The sequence below is a fragment of the Rhinolophus sinicus genome, linkage group LG05, assembly GCF_036562045.2.
Source record: "Rhinolophus sinicus isolate RSC01 linkage group LG05, ASM3656204v1, whole genome shotgun sequence".
NCBI classification, from domain to species: domain Eukaryota; kingdom Metazoa; phylum Chordata; class Mammalia; order Chiroptera; family Rhinolophidae; genus Rhinolophus; species Rhinolophus sinicus.
Window position 1 is genome coordinate 25,942,212 of NC_133755.1, and position 26,234 is coordinate 25,968,445.

General features: G+C 43.2%; 1 protein-coding gene across 1 annotated transcript in view; it reads left to right on the top strand.

Annotated features, from left to right (window-relative positions):
• Nucleotides 1-26,234, top strand: part of GALM (galactose mutarotase) — a 46,413-nt gene that overhangs the window by 14,601 nt on the left and 5,578 nt on the right. The window contains exon 4 of the mRNA XM_019742276.2: nucleotides 2,608-2,689. Within this exon, the coding sequence (XP_019597835.2) occupies nucleotides 2,608-2,689 (82 nt within the window). The remainder of the gene's footprint in view (nucleotides 1-2,607; nucleotides 2,690-26,234) is intronic.

The window sequence follows — 26,234 nt, forward strand, 5'->3', positions numbered from 1 at the left end:
GACCTATTCATTTTTTTCATATCACTAATGTTCCTTTTTTGGGGGGTGGCGTGGAATATTGGGGAACAGTGTGTTTCTCCAGGGCCCATCAGCTCCAAGTCATCCTTCAATCTATCATTCAATCTAGTTGTGGAGGGCGCAGCTCAGCTCCAAGTCCAGTCGCCGTTTTCAACCTTTAGTTGCAGGGGACACAGCCCACCATCCCATATGGGAATCGAACTGGTAACCTTGTTGAGAGCTTGCGCTCTAACCAACTGAGCCATCCAGCCGCCCCTCTTGAAATGTTCCATTTTCAAGAACAAGCAACACTTTTCCCAGAAGCTCCCCAGCTTCTCTCACATTTTGTTGGCCAGAAGTGTGTCCTATGCCCTGCCTAACCCAATCATCAGCAAGGTAATTTGACCACCATGATTGGCTTAGACCAGGGGTGTCCAAACTTTTTTCAATGGTTTTCACCAAGGGCCCTATGCGGTAAAATACACAAACAGCCGGGCCACTCACTCAAGGTGAAGTACTATTGCCTCACCTGGTTTATTTAAGTAAACTAAATATATTTTTGGAATTTGCTGCGGGCCAATTAACAATGGATCGCGAGCCGCAGTTGGCCCGCAGGTCGCAGTTTGGACACCCCAGGCTTAGACCAATCAAAATTTGTCCTCTGGGGCCAGGGAAGGGGTCCTTTCTCTGAATATATAGTCTAGTATAGGATAAATCAACAGGTCAGAGTTCTTCCTGGGGAAAGGGATAGTGCGGGTAAAGGAGTTGCTATGGCTTTGGGGTAGTAACCAATAGTGTCTGTTGTATCCTGTTAGAAGCGATAAGAGCTGAATTAAGGCAGTGGTAGTAGCAATGCGCAAAAAGTCTTTAAAGCCCCCTGCAGGCCACGATGAGCTCTATAAATGGTTAATGTTACAAACCAGTAGCAGCCAAGCAAAGTTCACCAAAACACTGAACTCAGAGATGGGCCTCAAGTTCTATTTCTGAATTAGCATTCCTTGCCAAGTTTTCATCAGCCTAGAGAGGAAATGATCCAACAGTAATATTCCACCAGAGTAGATCATTGCATTAATCCAGGTCAGAAGAGTCATAAAATGAAGCACGCTTCCCTTTAATGAAGGAATGTTAGTGCTGCTTAGTGACCCAATAACCATCCACAGACTAGGTGCCTAATAAATGTTCCTTTCCTTCCCCTCTCAGGCCACTGCCTAACATCTTGGATGTATTAATGTATTTGGTGTGTGATTTTCATGTTGAATCATTTTCTTTCTGCCCTAATGCTAAAAACACAAACAGAAAAAGGAAATTCCTAAGCAGCTTTATTCATAATAGTAAAAAACTAGAACAACCCTAAAGTCCATCAACAGGAGAATGGATAAACAAGTCGTGATAGATTCATACAATGGAATACATACTACTCAATCTTGAACTGAGCATTGAACCAAGAAACAGACAAAGCCAAGGAAACAGTCTCAAATACTCTTCCCTCATCAGGGAAGAAACTTGCCTCTGTCCCAGAGGCCTCTTCGGTGCTGGTGGTACCCCTGAGGCAGGAAAGGATGGCAGTAGGGAGAGCCACACAGGAGGTGACCCCTCTAGTCTGAGCTGCCCTGGGCCGGGGTGCAGACCTCCAGTTTTGACAATCAAAAATGTCTCCAGACATTGTAAAGTTTTGCCTGACAGGACAAAATCATCCCCAGTTGAGAACCACTGGTTTAGCTTATTTTTGGGTATTCACTAAGCAAAAGTTCTCACCTGGTTCTCCTTCCAGATCTTCTGCTGTGAAGCTTTAAAATATACTATTCATCATTTTTTAAAAATTCCTTAAATTAGAAACGTACATGTGTATTTTCCAATTTGCAACAGCCAAACCTTCTTTACTAAAGTCTTCCTCACAAGAATCCTAGAAAAGGTGGGAGTACCATTAACCCAATTTTACACCGAAGGAAATGAGATCCTAGGAGGTTAAGTGACTTCCCCGTGACCACTCAATGAGAGCTGGAACTAGATCCCAGGCCTTCTGACCACTGACCAGCCTTTGACTCCCCCAGAAGGGCAGACTGCATCATTAAGGGGGAGACAGGCCAACGAACACTCAAAGGCAGGGACCCCAGTCCTGACTGCTGGGCTTCTGTCGTGTAACAGGGAGTATGTCCTCTGGGGGGGAGCTGTGCCAGAAAAAGGGTGACATGCCCCACATCTCATGAGCCTAAAAGTGATGCCTCAGCTACCCTGTAAGTTACAGGTCACCTATCCTTGCTCTTCTGTTTGTCATGTGAGGAGAGTGGAAGAAACCGCTCTGCTAAGCCAAAATCCAAAAAGCATTCAAATCACTGTTGTCTCTCTGACTTTTCACCTTTCTAATTCCATTGAGAAAAGAAAATGCATGCTGGGATCACACTTGAAAGCTTCTCGCAGATGTATCACCTGCTATTTTGGGGCCCTATCTACCCACATGTACATGAACGTGTTACTCATCACCATAAGTCACATGGGATTTCTAAAGTTTTTGTCAATGCCTGAAAGCATTTCTACAAGGGAAGTTATTAAGCCAATATATAAAATAAGACTAAGCTTTAAATCTTTTTTACTCTACCTTTTCCCTCCCAGGGTTCCCCGAATATATATGACCATGAAGTCACTATAGAAGCTGATGCTTTTTTGCCTGTGGATGAAACCCTGATCCCTACAGGTTGGTGAATTTAAACTATTTATGGGAATGCAGAGCTGAGGTGCATTTTGAGGAGCATCAAAACTTCATTTACCTAAATTTATTTTCCCTGTTGGCCTATCAAAATACCTATAATGACCATGATTAGTCATTGATTTTGAATAAGGTTGGATGGCCATAGAATTAAGCACCCAAACCAGGACTCTTTTGAGAGGGAAAGGGGATGCTATTCATAATTAAGCCAGGGCACAGTCCCAAACACACTAGGTCACACGATCATTCTAGCTGAGCTTTAGACTCCCAACGTTCTCCACTAAAATGTACACGTGTTACATCTTAGCATCTTAGCTGAGATAAATTTATTTAACATTACCTCGCAAGCACAGGACACTGATAGAACATGACACAGTTTTTGATAAAAGAGGAAGGAGTAGGATGAGTTGTACCCTGAGGAGGACAAATGCAGATAAGTCACCTCGGAGACACAGTTGGGGGGCGGGGGTGGAATGGGGAGAGGGCGGAGTATCAAGAGGGAAAGTGAGGTGTTGCTAAAATCAAAATTCGTGTGTGTGTGTGTGTGTGTGTGTGTGTGTGTGTGTGTCTGTGTGTGTGTGTGCGCTCCTAAGTTTTGAGATCATCTTGGTTGTTATTTGGGATCAAAAGTACTTTGGTTCAAATAGGCAAATCCTTAGAGATAGAAAGTAGATTAGTGAGTTGCCAGGCGCTTCGTGCAGAGGGTAATGGGGAGTGACCATGGGTACAAGATTTCTTTGCAGGATGATGAAAAGATTCTGGAATAGACAGTGGAGATGGTTGCACAACCCTGTAAATATACGAAACACCATGAAATTGTGCACTTTAAAAGGGTGAATTTGATGGTGCGTGCATTATATCTCAATTTGAAAAAACTGAGTGTTATAGTTTTGCACTAGGTCGCAGGTGTAAGTGGAAGGGATGAGATAAGTGTATATTTATTTGTGTATATTTAAAAAATCGTGTGCTACCCTATGGAGTGTTGATCAGATGGAAATCACACAAATGCATAATTCATGCTGTGTAAATATTATTTGTCGTGACTGTAAGAGGTAATTGTGGCAAAGCACAATGGAGTTTAACATGCAATCTAAGGGACCGCATAAAGTCATGTCCGTCTCAGTTCTGCATTGTAAGTGGTTTTAGCCTCAAAGTCTGTATTAGTTATTGTACACCTGTGAAGCTGAGTAGGGTGTAAGAGCTCTGGACTCCGGGAGACGAGAGCCTGATCCTAGTCTCGGCTTTGCTGTTAACTAGCTCGGGGACCTTCAGTGTATGTATAATGCTTTAACATGTAACCTCTCTACTATCTTATTTCCTTTTCTGCAAGTGGGAGGGACCTTGAACTCAATCCAATTTTATGGACCAGTAAATTTTCTTTAAAAAACAATTTGAGAGACTTACATGGGGTTGCCCAACGTTTCACTTTGCCAAGTTAGAAAGCTATATATAGGACTATTAAAACTAATTGGGGATGTATGTATGTTATAGTTCAATAAATTTTTAAAAACTAATTGGGATAATAATGAGGAACAGAGATAGACTACATTTTTTTTCTTTTTTTTTTTTAAATCCCAAACTGACACTGATAATCACTATCTTTTCATAAAAGGAAGAATATTTTAATACCACAAAAGTAGGGAAAATTTAATCTCGGACTAAAGAACAATCCTTTAAATTGAATTCGTCTTGCTTTTTAAAGAAGTGTGACAGTAGATTATCCAAATAAATCTCAGTTTTCTGTGAACCAATGAAAATTGTATCATGACTTATGATTGAGAACCAATTAATTTGTTTGTAAGGTTGCTTGGAGCTCTTACACTCTGTGATTCTACAAGGCTCTTAGTATAACATTTTACTGCTATTTCCACCACCCTTCAAACCATGAAGGTAAATAGGTGGCAGAGGTTGGCAGTAAACTTCGTTCTCCTTGCATATGAATGTCTTTTACTCCATAAATCAGTTACTTTGCTCACCATCCCCATCCTCTGACTTCCACCCCAAATCCTCATTGTGTTTGTTTTTTAAAATCATAAAAATCCTCTTTATTTTTACTTGGAGCTCCCAGAGAGAAAAGTCTCTCTTACCATCATTGTGCCAAAAAAGAAACCAAGAGAACTGCAACCAGTGTCATAAGAGCAGCTAATGACTGAACATGTCTGAAAAAGTGGCTCACGCAGGAGAACTGGGGTGGGTTTGGAGGAAGCTGAGGACAACATTTTAACCCTGAGGACTTTTGTCAGCTAATTCCTTGAATTCTGTGTGGGCTTCTCCCAAATGCTTAATCTGACAAATTGCAACTTCTGTAGCTTCATTTGGTCAGCCTCCTATGGACTTTCTGCCAGATTCCCTAGGCTGGCTTCCAAAATCATTATCTTTCTGTGATACAAAGATGTTTTAGTAGTCCCTGGTCTCTGCTTTCTGTGGCTATTAATTTACACTTGTATTTGTTTTTCAACTCCTTCTTTTTGTTTGCTCTTGATAAAAGCTGTAACCTGACCTGCTCTTGAGGGCAATGCTGATACAGATCTAAACTTTGGGGGTGTTTTCACCTTGGTTACAGACACTTGGTAAATAATTTTTCAAGTGATGGGAAAACCCATTGTCAGGAGAGAATAGCACCTCTTACTTTACAGTAGCTGTAATACTGTGGTTACAGGTACTCAGTGAAAAGGGACCTTCAACAGCCTGTATTACATGACTTCTTCAAGCCCAGTGGAAATGCCTCATTAAGTGTGGGGGTATCAGAAGCCTTTCTTTCAGAGGGGGCCCATTCCAGTAATTTCACGTCAACCTCATTTTTCCCATCACAACTTTCTGCCAATTTGTCAGCCCCGGAGGCTTCCTAAAACAGGCAAACAATATTGCTTGGGTCTTGCTAGGATGGAAGACACCATAATCTTTGCTTTTCTTCTGGAAGAAAAAGAAAAAGAGAGAGAGAGAGAGAGAGAGAGAGAGAGAAGAATATTTTGAGTAAAAGAACAGAATCCATCAGGTAGCTTCTGAAACTACTGCTCTGCATGAAATTCTGGGCCCCTTGGAGTCAGCAGTGGTATTTTGAGCACATGGTCCTTGCTCACAGGTGCCTCTCCACTGTGCCATGGCTGTACCAACAGAGGCCCCTGCAAGGCTGAGAGCTCGTTTCACCCCCTAGACCAGGACCAACGTTTGCAGCTAAGCTGTCAGGCTGGATTTGCATGTCAGTAATTAGTTTAGAGTTCCTTCTTCCAAGCAATTGTTTTTTCCTACTTTAAAAAAATAAATAAACTGCAGCCTGTAAAGCATTTGCAACTACTTAGGATGGGCACACACACTGTGATTGGGGCACCTCTTGAGTGTGTGCCTGTTTGTTACAGTCAGGCTGCCCCTGTAGTTTCCCAGAAATGGAACTCCTGAAAGCCCCTTACCAGGAAGCACAGGTGTGTAGGGATGGTCACAGAGAGCGAGCACTCCCGTCTGGGATCTCGGTGCTTCCACGTCAGGCATTTAGCTGTAGGACCTGAGTCTAGTGTCCTGCCTGTGGCAACAAGGGGAAGCCGGTCCTTGGTGCCCTGCTCAGGTACTAAGCCAGCTAAATGTGAGCAGGTGAGAAAATGCAATGCTCTGTTTCTCCAAGGACTGACTCACTCTCAGGGATGTAAATCCTACGTTTCACCCTTTCGCCTTACAGAACTCAGACTTGCAGGCGACCTGTAGACAGCACGGGGCAGGACTAAGCAGGGGTCTGAAAGGCATTTACAGCATGTAACCTTTGTTTTTGTGTTGTTGTTTTTCTTTTAGTTTTGCTGCTCTTTATTTGCAGTAGTAGATAAGGAATTAAGAAAACAAAAATGCATGCTTAGTAGGTCTTTTGCCTCTTAAAGACACATTAGGAAAATCTCATCTTATTCTTTTCCTTGAGAAAAAGATACCTTTTATTTTTATAAACATCTATCCAACCCACTCTGTCCCCTGGCCCGTCTGTGTTCACTTGCTGTTTTCTGTTTTTTGAAAGCTCATTCTAAAATTACATGAAAGCAACCCCATTTTGACACAATTAGAATTCTGGTAGGAAAGGCTTACCACAAAGCTGGGGACCCAGCAAGATCTGTGTATTTATTTCAACCTTTCTGGGTTCAACCTACAATGCAGTCAATTTTATAATTACTTTCCTAGGGGCAGGTGTAAGTCTCTGCCCTGGAGAAATAACAAATTCCAAACAAATTCCAAAGTAGTTTCCTGGTTCAAAGATGGTCCAAACGAAGACTGTTTTGATCTACATGTTTTAATCTTTTTGGAGCTTCTTCCAGAAAATATCTTTAAACTTTATATAATTCTAAAATATTGGACATAATATTTATTTCAACACTCCATCAATATGCTGCTTCCTCTTTCCTTTTCAATCCCACCCCTCCCCCACCCAAAATTGTTTGTCATGCTGATTTTTTAGCTCCTAAGTATCTGAACTCTGCCTCCTCAGTATGTATTATTGATTATATGGCTCCATCCCCATCATCACTGTCCTGGTTTAGTCTATCTTTTCTTGTCTAGATCAGTGCCTGGCTTCTATTATGAGCTTCATAAACTGGAATTAGTGAATGAACAAATGAATCTGGACTATAGAACAAATGAATCTAATTGGGAGGAAAAAAATCTCTTTAGAGCTGTCCTCTGTCTGGTTACTAAAGTTATGTACTTGAAATGAAAATCTGACACTGATCCTCCCCAGCTTAAAATACAAACCTCTTTAGATGGCTCCCAGGCCAGACACCAGCTGCCTCCCAGGCCCATCTCCCACGGGGCCTCACTCACACCCCACCCTAGTTCAGTACCTCCCCTCCTACCTATAAGGACCACCCAGTATCCCTTTCTTTGCTGCATAAACCCCTACTCTTTCTTCAAGGCTCGTATTTTCTCCTTAGAAATCTTTCCCCCACTTCCTGGAAACAGTAGATTCTTTGTTGCTCTGGGCTTTTTGTAACGACATAAGCTGTTCAGAGCTCATCTTGTGACCAGGCTCCCCTACGTTCCCCTCTACAACACAAGCCTACCTCAGATGATCGCTCAGGCTTTAGTTATAGATCCAAAGTAGAGAGCCAGAAGGGAACTTAGTCTCCTTGGCTTGAAGGTAGAAAACCAATCGACACTAAACACAAAAATGAAACCAAGTAATAGCTACTCCATACAGAGGTGCCAAAAAAAAATGTGTGCACATTTAAGAAAGGAAAAAACTGTGTTAAAATTACAATACTCAATATATACCGATAACAAAAGATGAATATAAGTCACATTTGACTTCTGCAATTACAAGAGGTGCTCAAAGTGGTTACCATCAGCGTACTTTTAATATAGTTTTTTTTCTTTCTTAATGTGTGTGTACTGGTCGCCCGGGTGGCTCAGTTGGTTAGAGCACGAGCTCTAAACATCAGGGTTGCCGGTTCGATTCCCACATGGGCCAGAGAGCTGTGCCCTCCACAACATGCAGCCGGATGGCTCAGTTGGTTAGAGCGCGAGCTCTTAACGACAAGGTTGCAGGTTCAATTCCCACATAGAATGGTGGGCTGTGCCCCCTGCAACTAAAGACTGAAAATGGTGACTAGACTTGGAGCTGAGCTGCACCTTCCCCCACTGGATTGAAGGACAATGACTTAGAGCTGATGGGCCCTGGAGAAACACACTGTCCCCCAATATTCCCCAATAAAATTAAAAAATACATAGATATACATATATGTGTGTGTGTGTATATATATAATGTGTGTACATTTTTTTGGCACCCTCTGTACATTCTAGGAACAGCTACTCCTTCCTTTCCCCTGACAGCCAGTCTCGCTCCACTCTTCCCCCTTCTTTACATTTATTTTCAGCATGGTACATTAAAACAATACTGTGGGATAACGGGGATTTAGAAAACGTGGAAGCAGATCTCAGTTCTGCTACCCATCAGCTACACCCTCAAGTCAGCCATGAAAACTTTCTGGGCCTCAAACCTCATCTGTAAAATCTCCTTAGATGGCGGTCACATGAGTTAAAGTCTGAGGTTCTGTCTATTTCTAAAACTGATTCAAAGACCACAAGGAACTTCTAACCCAGGCAGTCTTAACCAGTGTGCAAACTTGTATGTCTGAGAAGATGAAAGAACTTTACAAGATTCAGGAGCCCCTGAAATTCTATGTAAAACCCTGCTAAGTTGGTCGCATCGTCTTCTGAGTAGTTCACAGAGGAGTTTTCTGGTCTTTTTTTCCTCCCTCGAGGTAATGATAGTTTATGGTTGTCCTCCTATGTATCATATACATAAATGGAATCATCGTTTTTTGAGAATAGCAATCATTTGTTTTCCTTTTTGTAATCTTCAGGGTGGTTTAAAAAACATTTTTTTGTTTTGTTAATTCATCGCCATTAGAATGTCTGAAGGGAGCTGGCAGGCTAGCTAGAGGAGGAAGATGGCACACTGAGAGGAAAATTAACTTCCCCAAGGTTCTACCGAGGAGCAACAGCAGCCAGGACTCTGGGTTGGAGAGCCAGCTTCTCTGTTTCTGATTGATCAGATGAATGAAATTGCCTTCCACTATCCACCAGACCCTGGTGCACTCAGGACTCCAGGCCTGGCCATCAGTCTGCCTGCAGGAGGAGGCAGGCATGCTGGGACCTCACTACATGGAAAGCCAGAGTGTGGTGTTCTGCTTCTCACCCTCAGCTCTGCAGGTCTAGAGATGAGCCCCTCCAGCTCCGGGTCTGCTCCCCAAGTTTCTCTTTTCCCATTCCCCATAACCCGATGATATCAAATACCTCCTAGGTGCCAGGTACTATGCCAGCTCTGGGGAAGCAAAGTTGAGCAAAGTAGATATGCCCTGCCTGCATGGAGAACATACAGATGTGTATATAGCACAGATCCTGTCCTCAAAGAAATAGGCCACAGTTAAGAAAGGACGTAATAACACTACAGAAGTGAAGCTGTGATACTGGATCTCATAGAATGTTATTTACCTTAGAGCTGTTTCTTCTCTGACAGGTCCCTCCTAGGCAGTGTTCAAGGAAGTTCAGTACAGAAACTCTAAGGATGTCTCCTGGTCGCAATGATACTCTACATGGGTGTGCATTACTGAATCACGCTAGGAAATTGTCGCAAGAAGAATTTAATGAGGCCCCAAAATAACTCCCAAAGCTACTTCTGTTTCTTGCTAGAAAACACATCACTGCTACGAGATTGGCAGTTATGAGCCAGCGCAGTGGAAATTTGGCAGGAAGGAAGCTCAGAAATTAGCACTTGGTCAGGCATTATGTAATTCTTATGAAAATTTCCGACTATCATCAAGTAAATTTGTCAGGAGAGTTATTTGCTAGTGCTCTGACTACCACCCTTGGAGAGCTGATGGTTTTAATATCCACCCCTGCCCCACCTCAGCTCTGGACACAGCCATCCTGAGAGGTCTGAAGGGGCTGAGAGGTAACTGGGGGCTTTGCACCGTGGGCCTGAGGCTACCTCAAGCAAGTTTCCAGAATGGATTTGCATCCAGTTCATGTAACACTTATGGAATGCCTACTGATTTCTACATGCTGCCTCAGGCACAGGCCATAAAAAGATGATCAGACACTATCTCTATGTTTGAGAAGCTCACCAGGAGTGGAGAAGCTACTGTGGGCTGGGCAGCAGTAGAGATAATGCCCGTGGGGCTAAGAGTTGAAGGTGGGAGGAGGCTTTCTCAGGATCTGTAAGAAGCTTCTTAAAAATGTCTGTGATGATCTAGCAACAAGAGTGAGAGTACTGTAGCACTCTTGGTGGGCTGATAACCCAAAAATCAAGAAAGGCAGTTGGGCAGGGTGGGGGCTAGACTGAGGCAAGAGAGGCTGGTACCTAGGGTGCAAAGCGTAAGGCAGCACTCACTCTTGGGGTTGTGCATGTGCAAAGTTAGCACCTGAGAGTGAGTGTCCCTTACATTTTGCACCCGAGGGTCCTCATTGGCCTCACCCTAGTCCCAGCCCTGCAGTTGGGTGCAGTCACGATGGGCCTTCTGTGCCATCCTAGGGAGTCGGGATTTATCTTTAGATCATATGGGGCTTTGACATGTCTTAAGCCAGGGGATTGCCCTAGCAAGATTGGCATTTTAGAAATACCACCCAGCAACTGTTGGGGTAGGGCTTGACTGGAGACAGAGACCAGGGAAGAGGCTGTCTTAGTCGTCCGAGTGAGAGATGAAGGGGACCTACACTACGGGCAGATGGAAGAAATGTAGTTTCATACGAGTGTTTAAGAGGTGAAATCAGGAGGCCTGAATCGAATGTAGTAGATGAAGAAGCAGGAAGGCTGTACGATGACTCCTAGGTTTCTAGGGAGCTCCTGTGCAGTAGAAATGGAGACTCTGAGTCATGAATGGAGAAGGAGGAGGAGGAGCTGGCATGGGGGTGGCATGGGTGACGGGAGGGGCAGGGGAGCTATGGATTCGGTTTCGGACATATTTGAGATTAAGGCCCCTGTGGGGCATCCAGATGGGGACGTCCAGCAAGCAGTTGGGCAGATGGGTAGGATGATAGAAGAGAAACAAGAACGGGAGATGTAAATCAGCACGTGCTTTGTAGATTAAGCCATGTGGATTTTCCAGGGAGGAACCACTGGTTGAGCAGACCAGTGGCTGAGAAAGAACTGCACCCCGAGGAACCCACGGAAACAACCACCAATATTTAAGGTGCAAGAAAGACTCACACTAAAAGTGCCAAAGGGGATGGTCAGAAGTAGACAGAAGAAGAAAAGGTGACTGAAAGCCTTGGAGTGACCAACAGCGTCAGTGCTGCAGAGAGGTCAAACCAGGGAGACCCGGGAGGAGTATGTGGAGTGTATGGGCTGCCGTGGCTGTTACTTCTGACGGCCTTTCATGGAGTGGTGTGGGTAGACGCCACACTGGGGCAGTTGGAGGAGTACCTGACAGTGAGGCGAGAGTCAGCCGGGTTCCCAGCGAAGGCACCGTGCTTGACTACAGAATCCTGGGCCTCACCGCCGAGATTCTGACTCATCTGCTTTAGCATGGGGCCAGGGTATCTGTACATCTAGAACAGGGGTGTCAAAACTTTTTTCAACGTTTTTTACCAAGGGCCATATGCGGTAAAATACACAAACAGCCGGGCCACTCACTCGAGGTGAAGTACGTATTGCCTCACCTGGTTTATTTAAGTAAACTAAATATATTTTTGGAATTTGCTGTGGGCCAATTAACAATGGATTGCGGACCGCAGTTGGGCCGTGGGCCGCAGTTTTGACACCCCTGATCTAGAAGCTACCTACACGAGCTAAAGGAGGCCATTGGTGTTGAACATGCTTTCAAAAATCTGTGACAGGAAGAAGAGCGGATGCCTCAGTGAGGTGGAGCTGCAGGGTCAAGGAAGAGGTTTTTAGGGGGACAGGAGTTCATTGAGGGCAAGTGAAATGTTTGTCAAAGGCTGCCGAGAATCCAGGTGAGGCCTGAGACCGTGAATTTGTGGTGGCCTCAGTTGGTGGTTCCATGGACTTTCTCCAGTTTCCCTCAGCGTCATGGATCCCGAAGCAGAGAGGGTGGATTGTGGCATGATCCAAAGTTGGGGTTTTGTCAGGTAGGAGGGGCAGGCAGCTAGACAGGGTGTAAGGCAGGTCATTAAAAGTGTTACTAACCCAGTGGCTCAGCTCATAGACAGTGGGTCCAGGCAGGTAGCAAGGACAGGATGTAGGGACCTGAATGAAGCCACAGCAGGGGACCCTGAAGACCTGGGGCTTGGGGAATGTGGCGTCACTCAGGAAGAGAGCAGGTCTAGTGAGAATGCACGTGTGGGGAGGCTGCAGACACACAGTGGAAACCTGAACTTTCCACTGGCAGTAAATCCCTGAATACCAACTTGGTGGGAGTCTAGGATGGAAAACTCTGCATGAAAATGCCTCGCATGGGCTCATCTGTGAAATAAATTGCCTTCGCACCTGAAAACATGTAACTGGATTTGGCATTTTATGCTTCAAGATGACATGTAATATCCAAGAGCAGTGCCTTCCCCCACCACAAGTCAGAGTAAAATCAGAAAATACTCAGTGGAAAGAAAAAAAAAACACCCACAGCAGTAGAATAAAGCTGCAAACTCAAAGCATAGACAGAGGAAAGGGAAAAAAACTGCAGCAGAGATAAGCTTTGACGTTGTGTGATCTGTGAAAATTTATAGAAACGTTACTTTATCAAAAAAATCCAAAGGTGCTTTACGTGTCAACCACTGGAAAGAAGTCAAAATTCCCACCCAGCGTGTTACTTTTAATTATCATTCTCTTTATGTTGTTTCCTAAAATAATAACAGGCATTCTAGAGATGATTTACCAAGATGGCTTAATTAGGCATCAGATGAGTACCTGTGCCCACGGACCCCATTACCTCTGACTTCCTCATGCAAATTTGACTGACTGTTCTAAACCCAACTAGATAAAGAAACAGACATAATTGGAGCAGCTGGGCTGGAGGCACAGCTGGGCCGTCCCCATGGAGACCAGGCTCCAGCGTCACTGCTTGCTTCCTGTTACCCCAGTGTTCCTTTCCTCCTTTTTTTTTTTTTTTTTTTTTACTGAGATGAATGCACAGCACATCTGAGCCTGGTTCTCCCTTAGATGATCTCCACATCCGTGCCCTTCACCTGTAATGTGCACACAAATCATCTAAGGAAGTTGTTAATATGCAGATTCTGACTCTGTTGGTCTGGGGTGGAGCCTCTGGGTCGCATTTCTAACAGTCCTTAAGGGATGCAGTGCTGGGTCCCCGCTTTGAGTAGCTATTTAAAAGGCTCTGCAAAGCTATATGTCTAGCCTGAAGTGACCTGTTGCTTTTTCCCTTTTTGGCACCTATTTTCCCCCATTTGCTCCCTTCCCCAACAACGCTGTGTGTACCCCCTGAGCTACTTTTATTTCTCTCCCCCCCTGCACCTTTCACACTCCCAACTCTGGCCCTCTTAGCAAAAGCCATTGTCTATAGGTCATTCTGCAAAAAGCTACTCTCAATCAACGGCCTTTGTAGGTAAGACAAACTGAAAATTTGACTTCAAAAATGAGGGAGGAGAGAAATAACCAAATATCACCACGTGTGCTTGAAGGAAACAAACTGCTTTGTTTTGTTTGTCACGTGAGCCCATGGTCCTACAGCCCTGGAGTGTCACAGTTGGAAAGGACCTTCTCTTCTCCAGCCATCACCCACCCGTCCAGTATTTGAATCTCAGAACCATGGGCTCTGCCAGCACTCAGGTGCCCCCGGGACAGGATGCTCACTGTCCACCCTGAGAGAGCACGTCAGAAATGCCTTCCTGATATGGAGCTGAAATCTGTCTACCTAGAGCTGACCCCCACTTGGGCTAGTTGTTGGGTCCCTGTAGAGTAGGCGCGAGGCCTTCAAAGGTCACTGTCCTGTCACCCCAGGTCATTTTTTCTTCAGGCAGCACCTCCTTGGCTTGTTTTCTTATACCGCAAGTTGGCCATTCTGGTCATTCTCTGATCCTGCTTCCGTGTGACTCTCTGCCTGTGATGCCTGCACTGCAAAAGGTAACTGAAGACTGTTGCCACCGCGTCACACTCTATGTAACTCGTATTGAACTCACTGTCAACCACATCCTTGAAATCATTTTCACACATGCTGTGCCTCAGCCACATCTCGCTAGTCGTAATAATTATAGTAATTAGTCTTCACATTTGTGAGACTTAGTATAACATGAAGGTTAAGAAGCCGGGCTCTGGAACCAGATTGCCTGGGTGGGAAGCACTCTACAAAGAACCATCGAATTGTTAGTTGTCACCATCCTGATCATCGTCATGACCACTGTGCTGAGCACTTTGCCTCTAGTAACTGTTTAAATCCTCGCGACATCTTCCTGAGGGATGGGCTGTCTTATCCCAATTTGGTAAGTGAGGAAATAGAATCTCAAAATCTTATGTCTTGTGCCCAAGTTCAGAGTTACAGTCTAAACCTAGTCAGTATCCCTTGGTTTTTGTTTTGTTTTTTGGGGACACAAGTACAGGAACTTATCTGTTGCTGCTATTCATAAATTGCATCTTCTTGTAATCAGTGCTTTACCCCAACTTTGCACTGTCTTTGGGATTTCTGGTTCTGTCATCCTAAGTGAACTGCCTCCGAACTTCATGCTTTCTGTTCTAGTTTGAGAAGAATACCTTCTCTGTCTCCATCTAGACCATGCACAGATCAGAGGTCACTGGACACCTCCCTGCAGATCCTCTTACGGAGTTCAGGTGCTCCATCTCCCAAAGCTCCCTGTGCCACCAGCCTCATCACCCTGTCAGAGAAGCAAAGGAGGTGGCTGGGAATCACTAGTATGTACATATATCAGCATCTGGCTCCTGGGGAGCATGCTTCCTCTTCCCTTCTAGGTCTCCATTCCAGAATTCTTCCCAGGACAGAGAGCAGCTCCTAAAGTTGTAGTCTGTGGAACTGACCTGCTGGGCAGGGCCAGATACAAAGCGTAAGTAGAATGTAGAGTCTGCAGAACCACGTACCAGAGAAAATAACCACTGCGTGATGCCGACAGTGAAATCTAGGAGGCCAGCCTCTGACTCCACTTATACAAACACGGGCCTTCCATGTTCCGACTAAACCACAGGAAGCTGAGCAGCCCTGGTGGGGCCGACATTTCTGTGTAGGAGGAGCTTAGGGCAGCAGTTTCTTTAGAAGGGAAACTAGGGCATGTCTTGAAACTTCGATTGTATGTTTATCTGGGGCAGTTTGCGAGCAGGGGGAGCACTGATGGAGATCAGAGGGGCTGAATCGCCCGCTGCCTGAGCTGCTGTGAAGCAGCAAAACAAGCATGCAGGAACATTCTTCTGCCCCAGTGTGTTCCCCTTTTGAAATCATCAAGCAAACCCCATCTCTCTGTGCGGTCATGCAGGAGGGCTGTCCCTCACACGCGAGAGCGGTTAGCAGCCATCGGCAGACTGAGCCCCATGGAGCCAGGAGGATTTGGGGAAGGCAGTCGTGGTCTCGCAGATCCACATCCAGCCCGAGCAGTGTGCCTGTCCCCAACATGCCATGAAAACTGAGGGGACAAGTGAGGGCGCTCCAGCCAGAAATGGAAAATGCCTCTGACCTTAACGAAGTGAGCCCTTGGTATGGCCTCGAATGGCTGTGGAAAAGGCCTGATTCTGACATCTTCTCGTCAGGAAAACACAGTAAGGGCATGGACTCAAACCCTGACTGCGTAGGTTTAAATCCTTACCAGCTCTGTGATCTTGGATAATTTATTGAACCCCTGCAGGCCCCATGTGTCACGTGGAAGTAATAATTCGAATTGTCTCATTAGTTGTAGATATTAAATGAGGTAATACATGTAAAGTGCTCAGAACAGTTCCTGGCATTTAGCGAGAACTTTGTAAGTATTAATTATCATTATCACCACCATCATCATCATTGACACCAGTTATTGAGTGTTTGATACGTACCAGACACTGCGCTAAGCACATGCATGCATTAGCTCATTGAACTACCTTATGAAGTAGGTGCTATGTTTCACTTATGGCTCAGCTGAAGAAACAGACATTTGGCGAGGTCAGGTGACCTGCACAAAGTTAAACAGGTAAGCGATTGGTGAAGTCAAGATTTGGAGCCAAGTTTCCCTAACTCCAAAGTCTATGCTATTATCACCCTGGGCTACAGTTCATACTAACAGCTACATTACTACTTTCTACAGACTGGGCACAGTGCTGAGCACTTTACATGCCTTATCTTCTTGAATTTTCATAATCCCATGAGGTAGATACTCTTGTTATCCCCATTTGACAGATGAGGAAAGTAAGGTTCAGAAAAGCTAAGTTACCTCCAGATTTTTACAGCAAAGAAGGCCAGGATTTAAATCCAGGCCTGCCTAACTCTAAAATCCACTAAGTTTGACTGTCAAACAGGTGAGCAGGATGCTCCTGGGAGGCTGATGACAGTAATTGGTGATCATGACACCTGATATCCACTGCAACCCAGGGGGACACAGTTTGCCTAATCAGCCCCATTTTCTGAGCTGTCATTAGGGGCAATTTCCACTTTCTCTGATGCTTCATTTTCCTGCAGTTTCTAAAAGCTGTTGATTTGCTCCAATTAAGACAGGTGTCTGTGCCTTTCACATGCTAATTTGTTGTACGTGCTGCAAGAATATGGAGGAATCATAGATAACCCAGAAGGAGGCGCTGATGTATTATGCAAAGCCTTTGCCGAATTGCAATCAGAGGAATCTGCTGCATTTCTTGACCAAACACCTGAGATTATGTGACTGCGTCATTCCACGTGTGCATTTCAGTGTCAGGTTACAAGAAGGCAACTTGTTTGGTGATGAGTAGCAGTATAGGCAGAATATACTCATCAACCTGTAGATCAGTGATTCTTAACCAGACACACGCATGGCTGGGCTTCAGAGGGCCTGGGAACATTCTCTATGTGTGTATGCATTTTCCTGGAGAGAGAGCCCATAACTTTCATAATATTCTCTAAAGGAGTCCATGACTCAAAAACCAGTTTGAAGTCTATGGTTCTAGATCTAAAAATCACTGAGAGAGGAAACTTCAAAAAACAAAACACCTGAATTCTTTTTTAATGAAAATGGCAATGCTTCCCGGAGGCAGGAATGCACCTTCTTTATGCTATGATGAACAATTGTTCTCTGTATTTCTGGGGAGTGTGTGTGTGTGTGTGTGTGTGTGTGTGAGAGAGAGAGAGAGAGAGAGAGAGAGAGAGAGAGAGAACTATGTTCCAGGTACTGGCCTAGAGATAGGACCTCCTTCATAGCCTTATCACAACTAAACCTCACACTGTCTGTATTAGGTAGATACCAATATTCACTCTATCTTACAAATGGGGAAACTGAATACTACAGAGGTGCAGAAACTTACCCAAGGTCAGTTAGTAAGTCTGCCTAAATCCTAAGATGTCTTACATAAGTTTGTAATCAAAATATAAGATAAATCATAGACAATGATTTTTAAATAACATACTTAATATTTTTTCGGTTTCTTTCTTAAGGGAGAAAAAAATTATCGGAGAAAACATTTTCCCACCCACCCCCCGCAATTTTTTTTAGAAAGTCTATGCCAGATTTTCTTTCCCTTTTCTCTTTTCTCAAAACAATTTTTGTTATTATAAACAGAACTTACCTATGCTGAGGACTGTCTGGCGGGACTATGATTTTATTCCTGCCCTTGTTACTGGGTTGCGTGAAGATGAGATAGAAAGGGGACCTGCCAGGAAGGAAAGGCCTAAAAATGAATGAACGTGGTGATTCAGTGACTCTTGGCAGTGACCATCTGTTTATCTTCTCAGAGTCAGGCACTGGGGCCACCAGGCAGAGAAAAGAGCTATTTCAGATGACAGGAAATTAAAGGTTTGAATTAAAATTCACCCCAGGTGAATTTTTCTCAGTCAGCCACTGAGAGAGTGTTTGTGCCCAGATGTTACAGAAAAATCTATGTCACTGTTGCCAGTGTTTGATCAGGAGTTCACAAAGGCTAATTCACCTACTACTCCATATCCTAAGTCTTTTGCCCCCCAAATGGTCAGTTAGGAGCCCATAGGATATGTGTAGTATATAGAGGGTACCAAAAAAAATGTATACACATTTTAAGAAAGGAAAAAACTGTAATAAAATTGTAATACTCAACATATACCAATAACAAAAGATGAATACAAGTCATGTGTATACATTTTTTTGGCACCCCTGGTATATTCATCCTGCCTGTGCCCCAAACACAACTTCACAGGTGACAGGAGTCCATTCCTGTGTTCGTTCTGCCCTGTGCCTTGTCCAGTGAGCCGATCCTGACTTATCCTTCAAGGTTAGGCTCAGGTCACCTTTCCTGACCCCCATGCTTCCGTTAGGCGCTGTTCCACCAGAGCTGCTGACTGCCACTCTCATTGCCTCTGTCACACTCTCCTATAAGCTTTTATTTCTTGTGTGTCTCTTTCACCAGGTTCTAGACTCTCTAAGGTTAGATTAATGCCTGGTACATAAGAGATGCTCAAAAATAAGTAAATTAACCGATTTGTATTTGTTTCTTTCCCCCATCCAAAAGTAATTGCAAGGATAGGTGTCCTTAAGGTAGAATCATTTAAAGGCTCTTTGATGTTAAAAAAGGAGAAGAGGCGCATCAGCCTCCCGTCAGGACTTGGCAGTTAGTGCCAAGAGGTGAAAGCAGCCTTCGGCAGCATGCTAGTAGTTATCTGTTGCTATACGATCCATTACTCCAACACTTCATTTATTGTCTCTCATTGTTTCTGCTGGTCAGAGATTTAGATAGCACATGTCTTGTGTCTGCACATGACGTGTACAGCCTCTGCTGGAAGATTAGAGCAGGGGCTGGCACCACCAGAAGGCTCATTCACTCATGTGTCTGGCTATTGGTTGAGGACCTTGTAGGGACTGTCAGCCAGCCCACTCCACACAGGCCCTTACAATACAATTGAGCTCCTTAGCAGCTGGTTCCAAGAGCAGATGTCCTGACAGAGAGAGAGCCAGGCCAAAGCCACTCTGTATTCATAACCTGACCTCAGAGATCACATAGCATCACTGCGCCGCATTCTATTGGTTGAGGCAGTTACAAAGGTCTAGCCAGGTTTAAGGGAGGGAACCAAGGCTCTACCTCTCAGTGAAGGAGTGTTGAGTTGTAGGCCCATCTTTAAAAAATGCTATCAGCCATAGGCAGTGATGCGGAAAAGGTCAAGTTCTTCATAATAGAATATGTGTAAGAAGCCTTTGCCCATTTCAGGGAAAGTCTGACTGCAGGCACCACTAAGGACCCACTTGAGGTTACTGTCATGAACTTTGAGGGAAACCAGTAGCTGCATGGTGGCAGCTGTGGGGGTGGGAGGGAAGGATATGAGATACGAGGTCTGACTATTAGGTTCGCGAACTCATCCTAGAAAAAGTGCTACGTACTTCATTGCTGAATATCACTGTGGTCACCTTCAAAGTCCTCCCCTTGGGAAGCTATGCACCCATGCCAGTGCCTAGTCCACCCTTCAAAGCAATTTTGGACTCTTTTTCTGGAATGGCCATCAGAGCTGTCATCGTATTACCCTTGATGTCCTGAATGTCATCAAAATGTCTTCCTTTCAATATTTCCTTTCTTTTTGGGTAAAGAAAGAAGTCATTGGGGGCCAGATCAGGTGAGTAGGGAGGGTGTTCCAATACAGTTATTTGTTTACTGGCTAAAAACTCCCTCACAGACAGTGCCTGTGAGCTGGTGCATTTTTGTGATGCAAGAGCCAGGAATTCTTGGCGAAAAGTTCAGATCGTCTAACTTTTTCACGCAGCCTTTTCAGCACTTCCAGATAGTAAACTTGGTTAACTGTTTGTCCAGTTGGTACAGATTCATAATGAATATCAAAAATGGTTAGCAACATCATTGCCACAAGTTCACGAACCTAATTGTCAGACCTCATATGAATCAAGGTAGATGGATTTCATGAAGGCAGTGAGTTTTTCCTTTACTTCCAGGGGACAGGTAATTATAACTGCCAGAAATGCAAATAGAAAGAAGATTGAATGCCTCGTGACAGATATCTGGAATATTAGAGTCCTGTTTCTAAGTATGAGGTCTATATCATCTTATTGCAAGAAAGAGGCAGCTTTACTGGCCAGTGACCCTCATATGACCTCTCTTTGTTGAGGTCATCGATAGACCCCCTTTCAAGTCACTTCTCATTCCTTGTTCACTGTCGCTCCAACACCACTCTTGTCATAATTCTTGATTATTCCATGATCCATATTGATGATACTCTGACCTCTCAGCTCCGTGACATCCTTTCTTCCAACTATCTTACTCTCCATTCTTTTCAGCTACTCACTCCTGTGGTCACTGGGTCATACCCTTGACTTTGTCATTACCTCTTATTGCAGCCTTCCATGATCACTACTTAAGATATTTATCAACTCCAATAATTCTCTAATGCCACAAGAATCCACAGTCTCTTGAACCTATCACCTTTTCACTGTCCCTCACTTTCTCATGACCCCCCCACACCACCACCACCAAATTAGATCAAAGTCCATCATTAAAATCACCCCTTTGCATATGCTCTCAACTCGCTTGTCCATTCCCTCTTTTTTGTATTTTCCTAACAAAACCCAATCTTGATTAATCCCACTCTCTCCACCATGCAGCTACTGGTCTCCCTCTAAGTTCAACCTCAAGTGGGTCCTTAGTGGTGCCTGCAGTCAGACTTTCCCTGAAACGGGGAAGTAGAACTGCCGCCTCAGGCCGCTCCTCTACCCCTGAGCTGTAATCCCATATCTTTGGGGCAGAGCCTAACACCTGCCAGGCACTGCTGCTCAGACCTTAATGCACACCCAGCCAACCTTCAGAAGAAGAAATTCTTATCAGAATATAGCTTCTCCTTGCCAACCCCCCAGCTTCTGGTGGCTTCAAAACCGAAGTCTGGTGATGTGACATCCTCTCTGAGGGCAACCTTTCCATTTCTGCTTCATTTTCTGTACACTCAGCATCGCTGAAAGAGCTATTCTGACATCTCCTTCTATTCTTATTACCAAAGCACAAACTCACATATGCCGATAAACCAAAGTTATAACTGCATGTTTCTTTTTCAAATTCTTAGTGAGAAAAATCAAGAACACTTGGGGGTGGGGGTAGAAAGGGCTGTAACCAAGTCACTCTAGAGGGAGGTTGAAAGCGCCTGGAGAATTTAACACTATGAAGATGTGTCACCTTGGGCAAGTCCCTTTAGCTATCTGGGTCCCAACCTCACCATCTGCAAAGTGAGAGAACTAGATAATTCCTAAGTTCCTTTCTAGATCCTTCATTCTGACTTGGTCACAGGATGCTACAACATTCACAGTTGCCCCTGGTTTTCCTGCCTCTACTTCATTCATTCATCTATTTTTCAGTCAAGTAAACACTCTGCTTCATACCCAGAAGGTGCAAAGATAAATAGGATACAATCTTTGCCATCTAGGGACTCACATTCTTTATAGACAAATAGTTTGACATAATCCCATTATTGTGCCATAATGTGATGCATGTTTTGGGGAAAGAAGGTACAAAGTGTGATGGGAACAAAGAAGAAAAGGGGATGAGTTCTCACTGTGGAGGTTACTGTCCTTCGCAGAGGAAATGGCATTAGAGAATATTCTTAAATGATTCACTGGGCTTTGCCAGAGTGTGGTGGCAGTAGGGGGCACAGAAAGGACAGTCCAGTTATGAGAAAGGGCCCAAAGACTTGGCGAACCTGGGGGACAAATTCCAAGTTTTCCACATACCTGACCATTAGGCACATGAACGGAATGTATCAGGGCGTGAGGCTGAGAAAGAGGAACTTTTTCTCTTGTTTTCTTCTCATTTAGCAAAAATCTCATTTAAGAATTATCCCAAGTTTCTCATTTTTAAAGTCAGGGCTTCTCTGCCATTCTTGACATGTTAGCCTCTGCTCTGTGTTTTATATATATTTGTTATACTAAATTTGGCCCGTTTATTTATGCCATCCTCCTGAAGATGTCAAGCATATCATTTATTAAATATGTGCATGTCATGTATAAGGCAGCAAAGGATAGCAGTTTCAGTTTACAGAGAGAAAAGCTAACATCAAGAGAAATAAGGAATCTTGACTGGCCTGGACAATCACATTGGAATTGTCATAAAGGTTACATTTTGAATCAAGTACAGCTTTAAGAAGAGCTAAATATTATGAACACCATGTAAGGTTAGGGAAGAAAGCATAACGTAAGTTAGCATTCAGCATATGGGTTGATAAGATTAAAATCTTGAGCTCATGAGAATAGCTGCTTCTTTTTCCTGAGGAAACAGCGTTGCCTCTTTAAAAGTCACTGGAGGAGGTGGCTGATCACCCAGACGTCACAGACACTAGTGCCCAGGTGCGTCACTGCCATCCAGGGTTTGGCTTTTGGCCTTAGAGATCCGACAACTTCAACTATTAATTCTCCCCAAATGGATCAGGGTTTAGAGGACTGACTCGGATCAGACGAGGTGGATGTTTAGAAAGCAAGATTTTTATATTGTGTCTCTAGCACCATCTACTGGTAAACAAAAGTGCCCTTGTTAGAATATTTCAAGTCGAAAGTGTCAATAACCCAACTCAGGTAGCAAAGAGGAAGGAGAAAAGGGGAGAAAGGAGAAGCTCAGATTCTAAGAAACAGAAAATCAAGTATATTATATTAAAGGGTAACCACGAGAACAAAAATACGAACTTTTTAAAATTATCATAAACACACACACACACACACACCACAAACAGACCCTATAGCAAAAGATTTTTAAAAAGCAACACCTAGGATTCACAAAAACAGAGAGCATACCATAAAACATAATGACAGAACTAAGAACACTTAGATCACATGTATGTCATATTAATGCCATATAACTCCCCTATTAAACAAAGTCTCCCAGATGGAATCACAAAGCAAAACCCAATGGAATGCTGTGTGCAAACCAAGTGACTCAGAAAGGTTGAAAATATGAGAATTCAAAAGCGAACCAAACAAGTAAAAGCCAAAGTAGCAAGGAGTGTCAATCCTAACATCAGTACAGGCCTTTTTTCAGGATCAAAACATGAAATTACATAAGACACTTTGTAATGATAAAGCATGCAGTTCACAGTGAAGGTTCACCAAACTATGACCATATCCAAACCCATGAAGAAAACCTCAGCAGTTTCCCAAAATATAAGTAATACAGCCAATACTGACCAAGAAATGTTTTGACTCTCTCTTAATGATTCTTGGATCAAAAAGGAAATCAAACTCTGAAACTAGGAATATCTAGAAAAATCACTAAATAATATAATTACAGTATATAATGGAAACATACACATAATATATATTGGGATATATAATAAATGGAAATATTATAATATACATAGTACTATAATTCTATGTAATGGAAACTCCTACATGTGATATAAAGTATTGCTCAGAAAAATTTAATAACACTGAAAACTTATATTAATTTTTAAAATGTGAAAATAAATGAATTAGGCAAGCTATTTGAAAAAGAACAAAATAAACCCAAGACAGCAAAAGAAAAATTAATAAAAGCAGAAGTTATGATTTTGAAAAGAGGAGACAAAGTTAGTACTCATAAATGAAACCAAAAGCTACTTCACTGGAGGAATAAAAGAAAGCCAATAAAGTCGATAAAGCATTAGCTAACCTATTCAATACACAAAATTAGAAATGAGCTGTGGAATCTAAAGAACAGAATAAATGAACAAACAAAACAGAAATAGATTCATAGATACAGAGAACAAACTGGGTGAGAGAGGTGAAGGGATTAGGAAGCCCAAATTGGTAGCCACAAAAAAGTTACAGGGAAGTGAAGGACAGGATGGGCGATATAGTCAGTAATGTTGTAAAGACTATGTAGGGTGTCAGATGGGTGCTAAACTTACCGGGGGATCACTTCATAAATTATATAAAGGTCTAAACACTGTGCTGTACAACTGAAACTAATATAAAATAATACTGAATGTCAACTATAATTTCAAAAACATGCATATATATGGTCACAGGATGTAACGTACAGCATAGACAATATTGTCGATAGCTGTGTACAGGGCCACACGGGTAGTCTCCTTGCTGTGGTTATCATTTTGTGAGGGGTGTAAATGTCTAGTCATTATGTTGTTTTATATACCTGAAACTAATAAAATAAATAAATGAAAGAGAATCAGGGAAGAATAAAGACCTACAGAGCAAAAAGAAAAAAAAAATCAATGAGATAGGAGTTTGCTTTGGCAGACGACACTAAATTAAGTATGTTTAAAAAAAAATAGAGATGAGCATAGGTACATAACATAGACAGATGAAAGTGAAAGGATCATAAATTATTTCCTCTCTCAAGCCTTTACAAATAAATATGAAAGTAATATAGATGAAATGGACAACTTTCTAGGAAAATATTAATTTGTAATCGTGACCCCCCACCGAAAAGAAGTTTTAAATAGACAGATTATTTTAGAGAAAAATATGAGTGCCTACACAGCTGTCTAATGAAATACCTAGGAAAAATTATAGCACAACCTCCCAGATAAATTGAGTGAAAATATTAAGATGGAAACAGGCTACATACTTGAGTGTGCGCTGGGTGTGTACTCAGACTCTTGGAATCCTTGATTCTCTGGAAGCAGACATGAGTAAGAGGTAACAGTGGTTGCTTCTGTTAAAGGAAACCGCATCTGTGGGGAACACACAAGAGAGAAATTCTTCTCGTTATATATAGTATTTTGTACCTTTTACATTTGTTGCCTTTTAAATTGATTACTTGTACGAATATTACCTATTCAAAAATTCTTTTTTTTGTAAAAGTAGAACAAAGGCAAGGGAAGTGGAAGCTTTTTAAAGGATGGTTTCAAAAAGAATGTTACTTAATTTTTCCTAAAGCTGACTCTGGTAGAAGAGGATTCTTTTGTGTGCTTTCCAAATTCCTGTTTGTACGTGGACACTGGACTCTAGGATGGTGTCAGCCAGGCCTGTGTCTCCCTTGGGTGCTTGAGAACCCAGGCATCCGTGTGTGAACTACAAAGACACCAGTTCTCAGCAGCTAGGAAGACTATATTTCTGAACAGCAGCTCAGAGTTTAAGGAAAGGATGCCTTCTTAGGCCCAAAGACAGGAGGCGGATGTTTCCTCTGTGTTTAGAAACCTACAAAAGCAGAACCCAATGCCTTCATTGGCTAAAAGGTCTCATTTTATTTACTTATTTTTTGTTAGGGGTAAGATACACGTTTCTGTTTTTTTCTTAGCCTCCTGAGATTTCAGCCCCACTTTGCGTGCTGTATCACTCCCCTAAAAATAAAGTTCCTAAAATACCTCCTCCATCTGACTTCAGGAAAGGAAAAAGTAATTCTCACCCTAAAAGAGTGTGTTAACTACCTAAGGTTCGTATTTACCTTTAAAATATATGACACAGTTCTGGGACAGTAAGAAAACTTTCAAAGGGACTAAAGTGTATCATCGTGCAAGGCCCTGAAATACAGCCCCTCTCCTCTTTCCCCCTCAAGAAAGAATGGCCAGAGTGCTTCGGCTGCTGCAGAGGATCCTGGCTTCTCTGTGCTTGCAGCAAGATCCTAGGACCAGAGGCAGGGGGACTCCTCACTCCAAAGTGGGGGAGTAGGGGTGGCAGCGTGTACCTCTGCTATCATCTGTTCCTGAGGTTTTCCAGCTGAGCTGCTCAGAGCCCAAACTCTCTTCGCTCAGGCTTTTATATGTGTATTTTATAGTGTGTGTGTGTGTGTCTGTGTGTGTGTGTGTGTTGAACTTCCTCTAATGATTCCCTCCGAAATAAAGAATTCTGCAGGAAGTGGGTGGGGGTTGAAAGTTAGTGATTTACTCCAACTTTTCTTCATTGTACTGATGAAAAAACCCAGGCTCAGAGAAGGGATTTCATTATCTAAGTTAATCTTTCTCTCTTCATCTGAGGCATTTCTCTCTCTCTCTCTCTCTCTCTCTCACTCCCATGCTCCCTATCATCTGTATTCAAGCTATTTCCTCCACATCTTCAACCTTCCTCAACCATTCAACGTAAAATGATCTCACCTCAAGCCTCAGCTCCACCA